Source organism: Rutidosis leptorrhynchoides, chromosome 1, assembly GCF_046630445.1.
Source record: "Rutidosis leptorrhynchoides isolate AG116_Rl617_1_P2 chromosome 1, CSIRO_AGI_Rlap_v1, whole genome shotgun sequence".
In the NCBI taxonomy this organism is placed as follows: Eukaryota; Viridiplantae; Streptophyta; class Magnoliopsida; order Asterales; family Asteraceae; genus Rutidosis; species Rutidosis leptorrhynchoides.
In genome coordinates, this window is record NC_092333.1 from 598,594,994 (window position 1) to 598,605,715 (window position 10,722).

Below are 10,722 nucleotides of genomic sequence, written 5' to 3' on the forward strand. Positions count from 1 at the left end.
AGTCATCAATGTTAGCCGTTTCCGCCATTTATGATTTGCAGATTGCCTGAAAATTGAGGATTGCTTTGAGGAATGGGTAGTTGATTAAGGCTATGGATTAATTTATAGGGATCTCAGACTTCTCATAACTGAAGGCATGGTGACCATCAGGAATACAAATAGAGCAGGCATACGGAAGATGAACAATTGATGAGTTACATGACAATTAATGGTATATCCATCTCATGAATACTAAAATGGTTTTAAACCGATCATTCTCATGTTGATAGTCGCCTGCCACTGCATTAAATGCCACCAAGGTTTAATAATCCGGTCATGGAAATCTTATAAAAAATGCACAACCATCAAATTAAACCGGAGTAATGCCGCCGCCATAGGCGGTCTGAGGTATACAGATGAGTATTGTTAATCTGAAGGGACGAAGCTAACATAATTTTGGTGGTGGATATGTGAAGGGACGGTGAGCCCTAATTTTGTTTTTTAAGTCGACACTGTTGGGCGGGCAAGAAGATTGGTACCTTTTTTTTTTCATCCGAGATATAAAAGGAAAAAGGGATAACTATACCTAAAAAAACTAAAGAGGAAAAAAGGCATAAATAATACAAAAAAAAACTTTGGTACCTTTTTTTTCATCCGAGATATAATAGGAAAAAGGGATAACTATACCTAAAAAACTAAAGAGGAAAAAAGGCATAAATAATACAAAAATAAACTTATGGTTATTCTTATTGTTAAACAATATTAAAAATGGGTAACTTTTATGTGATAAATAGCATCAATAAAGAGCAATGTATATTTATATAAATCAATATTTACTATGTCCTATTTAATATTTCAATACTCAATGGTAAATAACATAAATATAAACCAATATTTACTATAACCTATTTAATATTTCAATACTCAATGGTAAATAACATAAATAAAAAGTAACTTTCATGAGGTAAATAGTATAAATAAAGGGTAATGTATATGGAGTAAAGAATATTTATTAGGGCTATTTAAGTTTTCTAGACTCAATTATATATATATATATATATATATATATATATATATATATATATATATATATATATATATATAGAAGATTTTTTTAATGATTAATGATAACACCATAATACTTTTCTTATTATTATATGTAAAAGAAAATAATAATAATAATAATAATAATAATAATAATAATAATAATAATATTAATTAATACCCATATTTTTAGCATAAAATGAAATTCGGTCCGGCCCGCGCGTTGCTGCGTGAATAGTCGGTTTTACATTATTTAAAGATAAGTGAATACGATATTTAAATGTAGCGTTATATATTTAGACCATTCACAGTGGTGACGGGTGATGGGGGCGTGATGGAGTGTTTTTGTGGGGTATATTGCTGATTTGGCAAAGGTGATGGCTTGATGGCGATATGTAGTTTGTAGTGGTGGGCGTGATGGTTATGTGATGAGTTAATTTTAATTTAATTTTTCATTTTTATTATTATTATTATTATTATTATTATTATTATTATTATTATTATTATTATTATTATTATTATTAATTATTAAATTTGTTATATTTATTATTATTATTACAAATATAAATCACTAAATTTTTTTTAAACGACACTTTTATTATCACAAATTCACGGTTACAATTTTTTAAAACTTAAGATTAAACACAATAACAACGATAATAAAACTAAACAACGATAATACAACACAACATTTAGAAATCATTGAGATCGGGAGAATCCGACGAATAGAATTTGCCATCTGTGTCGTACAGTGGCCCGGAGGGTACGTAGTCCTCTTCATCAGACACAATGTTTTCGCTCTCATCCCGGAACTCGATATACAACTTGATGATTTCGTTGTTGGTCACAGCTCGACCCACAAGCATGGTCCAGTCTTCTTAATCTTTAAGAATACTGGCCGGAACATTTGGTTCCTTGAAGAACCACACTTGTGAGAATGCAAGAGGTATGTCCTCTTTGAGAAAATCAAGTAGTTCAGACAACGGATAACTTCAGACATTCATGCAATACTCCCTCTGTTCAGAATCAACGGTGGAGTAATTCTTGACCTCGCGGTCGAATTCTCCACCATAGTTAACTTGAAGCATAACATTAATTTGAGACATTTTGAACTTATGAAATTTAGAATTAGTAGAGAAGTGTATGAGGTGTGGTCAGTTTACAAATGAAGGGTAGTATTTATAGTGGTAGAATCACCTGTTTGAACGAATCCAAAGTTTGATTTATAAACACATGTTGAATACAGAGAATCTCTGCTCAATATTGCTTTATACAGAGAATCTTTGCTCAATATTTCTTTACACAGCTTTATGCAGAGCATCTCTGCTCAATAATGCTTTATGCAGAGCATCTCTGCTCAATATTGCTTTATAAAGCTTTATGCGGAGAATCTCTGTTAGGCATCTTTGAACGAATCCAAGATTTAAATTACCAAATATAATAAAAATAAAAATTACACCATTTATTAAAATTCAAGATTACACAATTTATTAAAATTCAAAATACAACAATTTATTAAACATAATACATAATGAAAATTAAGCGTTTAAACTTCTAAAGTTCGGTGGAAGGGCCCAGATGTGTTCAGTGAGATCATTTCGAAGTTGGTCGTGAATGTTTCTATCTCTTATTTCTTGTTCTCTTACTTCACGACTTCTAGATCGATTCCTTACATAGTTAGGATTAGCTTCATCAGTCCTAAGTAATTCTTCCTCTGGCCATGAAATGTTGAAGCCATTATCCTCGACTATCATGTTGTGCAAGAGCACACAACTATACAATATCCGCCTCAACTTGTTGATGGTGTATGGTCATCCAACCATTTGTAACATATGGAATCTACCTTGAAGAATACCGAATGTTCTTTCGACATCTTTACGTGCACTTTCTTGAAATCTTTTAAATTTTGCACGTGGCTCGTCGGTTGGGGTCGAATATGCCTTCATCAATGTTGACCAATCTGGATAAATACCGTCCGCTAAATAATAACCATTTGTGTATTCATTTCCATTAACAGTAAATGGAGCAAATGGTGCATTTCCATTCTTAATGTCATCAAACAACGAAGATTGATTTAAAACATTAACATCATTGTTTGCACCTGCAGCACCGAAGAATGCATGCCAAATCCATGTATCATATGAAGCAACTGCTTCAAAAACTATGGTCGAATGACCTTGATGGCCACTAGTATATTGCCCTTTCCAAGCATTTGGACAATTCTTCCACTTCCAATGCATGCAATCAATGCTTCCAAGCATTCCCTTAAACCTATGTTTTTCTTCGTGCGCGCTATACAAACAAGCTATATCTCTACTCGTTGGTTTCCTCAAATATTCATCAACATATAGTCCTAACACACATTTACAAAAGCTATTGAGACAGATAATTGATGTACCTTAAGCCATTTGTAAATATTTTTCAAACATGTCCGATGTTGTACCGTAAGCCAATTGACACATCGCGGATGTACATTTCTGTATCGTAGTAAAACCTTGTAGACCAAGAGCATCATTTTTTTGTTTAAAATATTCAAAATGAAGTGGTAATGGGTCGACATCGTAATTGATTATATTACTCACGATACACTTAAATAATCTACTACTCATTCTAAAACGTCTCATAAATCTATTTTCAGGATAAACTGGATTATCTGAGAAATAGTGTTTGTATAGATTATCACCTGCAAGTTCACGATCTCTACGAATATAAATTCAAGTTCGTGGAACACGTACATTGTTTGTAGCCTCTTCTGCTGCAGCCTCTTCAGCGTCTAATTCTTTGGCCAATTCTCGTAAAATCATCAAATCATCTTCATCATCCGAATCCCATAAATCAAAAAGTTTAAACAAAGCTTTTGCCATTTAATTTTTTGTTAAGTGTATAAAGTGATATATTGATAAAATTGTGTGAATAATTAAAATGGGAAGAGTGGGATATATATATATATATAAAGAAAAAAAATTCCTGCAATATTCAAACGGCTATATAGCCGTTACATCCACGTGGCTCACTCCCATTCGATATTCGCGTTTCCTTCTCCGGTGATGGAGTCATCGCGTCGAGCAAAAAATCCCTCCATCATGCCGCACATGGGCGCGATGGAGGCGGGATCAAGGCAAAAATGGTTCGATCACGCCGCGTTGTAAATGGTCTTCTATGCACAAAATAGCTACGATTTTTGTTTTGTTTAATTAACTACATGGATTAATTGGTGATTACATGGATAGACAAAGGAACAGCTAAGCATATTTACATTTACAAAATAGCTATAACAATGAGAATATCCTACATACATTGATAAAATAGTTACAACTAGTTTTCAAACCCTCGTTTCGCGCTGGGGGTTCGGTTTTCAATGTATTTTATTGCGTTTAATTTGTAAAATTATTTCGTGGCTAACGATGATGTCGTTGAAGCGTAACTCGAGTCGAACTAAAAGGTATAACCCGTGAAAGATTTAAATGTTATTTTAAATTAACAATATATGTGTATCTCCGCGTTTCGCTATGTACGTCCATTCTTATCTATTGGGGTTTTCTTTTGATTGTGTTAACTTCCTTTATTCCAAATTAGGGTTTCTTTTTCTTTTAGTCTATGTAGTTGTTTTTTTTTTTAGTAAGGGACCGTTTACTTTCTTAAATTTTACTTTAAATTTTACTGTAGGATTTTACTTTTGATTTTTTCGAGTTCTTTGAAACTGGGTTTTCTTTTCTTCTATTATTATCAATTTTGTCCAAATTTGGGATTTTCTTTCTTTTAATTTATTCCAGTTCTGTGAGATTCCTTTTTATGGTAATTATTGTATTATTGTTATTATTATATTATTCTTGCTACGTTAAATTTAAAACTTGTTTCATGCCATGGAGATTTGGTGCACTGTTTTCTCTAGAGGTGGTAGAATTGGTCAGTCAAACAAGTTAGATAATGGGTCAATATTTAAAGATTTAAACTTAATATATATTATTCGTGCTACGTATAATAACTCGAAAATTTCGGACTAAATTTAAACTAAATTTAAACCTATTTTTTTCGACTAATTCAGACGATTCACGAACTATTACTTGTAAATAATTATGTAATAATATTAATTTATTTTATTAATATTATTATTATCACTCATCATTATCATTTACAAGTATTACAACTATTACTAATGTTATTATTAATAATAAATAACATTAATATTATTAGTATTATCACTTTTACTAAAAGTGATAAGGTTATTATAAATATCATTATTATTAATACCACTTATTATTATTAATAATAATATTATTATTATTAGTATTATTAACATTTATAATGATTATTATCATTATTATTAATTATAACTAAAATTATCATTTTTATTATAATATTGTCACATCAATATTATTATCATTATTTTTTTACCATTAGTAATATTATTATTATTATTAAAATTATTATCATTAGTATTAACATTATTATTATTAATGATATCTTTAATTATTATGATTAATACTTATTATTAATTCTATTATTATCATTATTATTACTTTTATTATTATTAATAATTAATATCAAAATAAATTAAAAAGTCAAAAGAAGTGTACAAATCATTTATATATTTAATCACCAACTGCTTTTATATTTTTTTATTTATTTAGATCAAGAATCTGATTTTAATCATATCTGCTTTTAAAATTTTTATTAAAATCACGATCCAGTTTTATTTATTTATTTATCTCCGATTATTTTAATCTCCTACTGGCCTCCAATTTGTTTTCAGTCGACTATTTTGGATTATAAAACAATCGAAGTGCATCTGTTATTCTCACATCCATTACTGTAATTCATAAATCAAAGCAGAAAAATATATATTTTTTTAACCGTATAACTCTGTTCTTAGTTCAATTTCACAAAACCTCAAATTCGAATACAATTTCAAAATCTATAAGTGTAGTTATGTTAGGAATTCTCTAATGAAACTTTCTGCAAAACCTCAAATTCCAATTCATCATATCGAGTCTTAATTTTCGAGTCAAAGTTATTTTTTTTTAAAGTCAACTAAATCGTTCATCACAAAATTTGTAATTGTGTTGATGTTTCTATTTAAATTGAGGGTTCAAACGGTTTCTAGGATTGATTTGGAAAATATTTCATGAAGGAATGGAGGTCTCAAAATGTCCTAATATCGAAATCAAATTTTTTTTTCTTTTAAAAACCGTATACAGCGATATTTTTTTTTATTTTTTTTCTTTTCTTTTTCTGTTAATTCCAAACTTAATTCGTTTATGTTAAATCCTAAAACCAATTTGTATTTATTGTTTAAATGAGTTTGGTCGAGTTTGATTTTTATAGAAGAAGAAATAGAAACAGATTTACAAACAGGTTATAATATATAGGATTCGTACTCTAACAGAAAAACATGAATGGAATAATGGTCAAGGGTGTTAGGGAGTGAGCGGGAGGTCTCGGGTTCGAACCCAGTTCGTGCCATTTTTTTGTAGAAGGCTTATGTAAAGACCCGTCCTAATCCATCCGGACGAAGTCCATATCGATTATAAACGATTCACAACAGTTGATTACATCGCGAGGTACATGACCTCTATATGATACATTTTACAAACATTGCATTCAATTTTAAAAGACAAACTTTCTTTACAACGTAAGTTGACGGCATACAAACCATTTCATAATATATCCAACCATAATTGACTTAATAATAATCTTGATGAACTCAACGACTCGAATGCAACGTCTTTTGAAATATGCCATGAATGACTCCAAGTAATATTTCTAAATTGAACAAATGCACAGCGGAAGATTTCTTCGTACCTGAGAATAAACATGCTTTCAAGTGTCAACCAAAAGGTTGGTGAGTTCATTAGTTTAACATAAATAATCATTTCATAATTTTAATAGACCACAAGATTTCATATTTCCATTTCTCGTAAACATACGTCTCATGCATAGGGACAAAAATATCATTCATATGGATTGAACACCTGGTAACCGACATTCACAATATACATATAAGAATATCCCCATCATTCCGGGATCCTCCTTCGGACATGATATAAATTTCGAAGTACTAAAGCATCCGGTACTTTGGATGGGGCTTGTTGGGCCCGATAGATCTATCTTTAGGATTCGCGTCAATTAGGGTGTCTGTTCCCTAATTCTTAGATTACCAGACTTTAATAAAAAGGGGCATATTCGATTTCGATAATTCAACCATAGAATGTAGTTTCAATTACTTGTGTCTATTTCGTCAAACATTTATAAAAGCGCATGTATTCTCAGTCCCAAAAATATAAAGGGTAAAAAGGCAAATGAAACTCACCTAATGTATTTTGTAGTAAAAATACATAGAACGACATTGAACAAGTATAGGGTTGGCCTCGGATTCACGAACCTATATCAGTTGCATATATATTAACACATATCCTATTTAATCAATTAAGTTTACTTATATTTTATAGTTTTATTAAATTTAGCATCTTTAAACATAATTTTATTTATAATACATGTAACACCCTATTTTTTTTTTTTTTTTATAAATCACAGCGGAAGACTTAATTTACATAAATACCCTTAGTTAATTACTTCATTACAAACCACCGGTGTTACATTAAACGACTAGTTACATATTTATAAAAGTTAAGACATCAGAGTTCGTCTTGTCAAACATATCTTCAACGCGACTCCCGTCTCTACCAGCACTAAGATCCAAAACCTGCAAGGGAGGAGGTGAGGGGGGTTAGCACAAGGCTAAGTGAATGGAATCATCTAACAGATCTAGCATACAGTACCAACTTGTACAACTACAGCAACTACAACAATCAATATCAGGCAACCGACAACTAACAACTAGCAACTATCAACTAACAACTATGCTCCAACTAGAGACTCGGCGGCTTGTACGAGCACATGACCACTAGCTGATCAGTCTAGCATCTACCGAAAGTCCTTACTACTGAATCCCCAGTATAGTAAATCCACACGCAGTTGATGCGTCATTCAGCACTATACTCAACAAACAGTAGCCAACTGGACCCAACCACAACAAGGTTGACCTCTCTGAGCTGAACCTAACAACAATAGGTTCTAACAGGCAACTACAACTTGTGCACACAACTGTTAAGCAACTATCACTACGAACAACTGTTCCTACGACTAGCATGGCAACTCTGCGATGATCATTATTACAACATATCTACTAAGCATAGCAACTATAACAGTATAACATAGTAGCACAACTTGCTACTCTATACTACACCCGAAGATAATCCCACTCACCGATTACCAGCTACAGCTCAGTTATCTTACTTCTGAGCTTCTTCCTTGTTCTTATCACCTGAGAACAACACAACGAAGTCAATATACATATCTCAATCAATAGTATAATCAAATCATACTATAAACTAGGTCATAACACCATATATTCATAATTTTATGAGTCTACATCATGACTCCATTCAATAATGGCATACAGGTGCGTGCAAAACACGACATACACACTAAAACTCCTTTTCTGACCCAAAAACAGTTTGATTTAGTTTCTTAAAAGTTCACCATTGAAAAGTATTCTTTATTACGATTCTAACGATAGTTTATTCATCAAAACGGAGTTACGTTTTGAAAGTTACGCCCGTTTCAATTTCATAAAAGGTACTGTAGCAAATAGTGGCACTGTAGCAACTCGGGGGTACTGTAGCAACTCGTACTGTAGCTACTCAGCACTGTAGCAAATAGTAACACTGTAGCAAATAGTGACACTGTAGCAAATTGTGACACTGTAGCAAATTGTGACACTGTAGCAACTCAGTACTGTAGCAACTCGGGGTACTGTAGCAACTCGGTACTGTAGCAAACTGGGTTTCGAACCAATTTCGCTGATTTTGTGATTTCTTCCCCAAAAACTCGATTTTTAAGTGTTTTTGACCAAATTTTAAGCACAAGAAAGTTACTAAACATATATACAACCTATTTCTAACATCAATTAAGCATAATAAACATATTTCATGAAGATTCAAGCTCATATTCACACTTTTTATTCAAGAATACAAAAACCCAATTTCTAACAATCAAAGCATGGATTCAACAAGACAAACCTGAGATGATGCTCACAATGATGCTAGAAATCAGTCTCTAAAGTCTCTTAATCCAATTTCAAGTTTAGATCAATTAGGATTTCAAGAGTGAAGGAGTTAGGTACGGGAGTAATATTTCTAATTTGGGGAAAATGATGGAATAATCCAGATTCAAGCTATTTATATTGGGTTATAAAACCATACCCCATAACACACGGGTATTTACCAGTTATCTGATATCTTTCGTACTTAATTTGACTGCCCTAACGGAGTCCAAATTAAACAAACGAACCTATTCTGTTACCCTTGTCACAAACTGGTCTCAACTAAACAACCAAATAATTATAAACATATAATTATAAAAATCACTAATTACGCCATTTCCCAGGGTACAATGGTCATTTCATCTAGACCCAAAATGCGGGTGTTACAAATCTACCCTCCTTAAAAGAGATTCTGTCCTCGGAATCGGGTCAACTATGGTCAACAAACCCAAAAATTGTTACTCGCACTGCCAAAACACACGGTTAACTTTATCGATCTTATCCCCGATATCGACAATATCCACCATAATTGCATAGGAAATGAGATTCCTGACATCAATACACTCCCGATACCAAATAACTTGTCACAATCTTCATCGATCAACGTCCATTAATCCACTTAAGCCCACAAATTACACTATCAAGTCAAATAATCAGAGTCAAATTCGTGTTTCTTCACCATTCCGTATCATAAATTTCAAGATCTGTCATCCAATTCAACTCTTTATACAGTCTACTTTTCCCAATTATCCAAAGCTTAGGCAATAGAATTAGTCATCATGCTAAAATCTATACCTAGGTCCACGAAATTTTCTCGTAAGTCAACAGAACTTCACAGATTATTCGTCTCATATCCAGTCACATCACAATCCAATATAGCACAGGCCGCCTAATTTTCCTTCAGCTTCCCAGAAATTCCGTATGATTTATCACAATATACTTCTGTTGGCCAGACACAAGCATATTATCCTAAATCATACCTTCATTCTGAGTTGCTCGTAACGGAAAAATTCTACTTGTCTCATTCACTAACTTATGTCCAATCAATTTCCTCAATAAGCATCGGTAATTAATTTAACTACTTTATGACTAATCAATCACAACATATGTCCAATCATAGTTACTCAAACCTTGTCTATCAATCATCCAAATATAATCTATCAACCAGATCATACATCCAACAAGCTTAGGAAATACCGTCATAATAATCATACTCATGCCACTATCCAACAACTTCATGTCGTCCAAAAGTCCACTACACAAACATAATCAACGCATCTCTATCCAAGTCACGGTTCTCAATCCCAAAAAGTCAACCTAAGGGTCACCCTTACCCCACATGGCACAGAAGGGTCACAACCAAAACATAAACAACATAATGCAACAAAATAAATCTTACACTACTATCAAGATCTACTAATCTACCACACATATATATACACCCAATCATATACATGTATATAACCAAACAATACGAGGATTTTGAAGCATACATGTATTCACATCATATTCAACATCTGCATCTGCAACCATCTGATAAGCTCTTGCTGTTTTTGTAGGTGGATTCTTTCTTTTCTGCCCAACTGGAGAACCAG

General features: G+C 32.3%; 1 protein-coding gene across 1 annotated transcript; it reads right to left on the bottom strand.

Annotated features, from left to right (window-relative positions):
- Positions 1 to 2,561: 2,561 nt before the first annotated feature.
- LOC139847302 (uncharacterized) lies at positions 2,562 to 3,887 on the bottom strand. The gene is made up of 4 exons (XM_071836979.1): positions 3,759 to 3,887; positions 3,467 to 3,500; positions 2,867 to 3,376; positions 2,562 to 2,770 (listed from the first exon to the last, which is right to left on the bottom strand). Exons 1-4 carry the CDS (start codon positions 3,885 to 3,887, stop codon positions 2,562 to 2,564), a joined length of 882 nt encoding a protein of 293 aa, XP_071693080.1.
- Between the last annotated feature and the right edge of the window lie 6,835 nt (positions 3,888 to 10,722).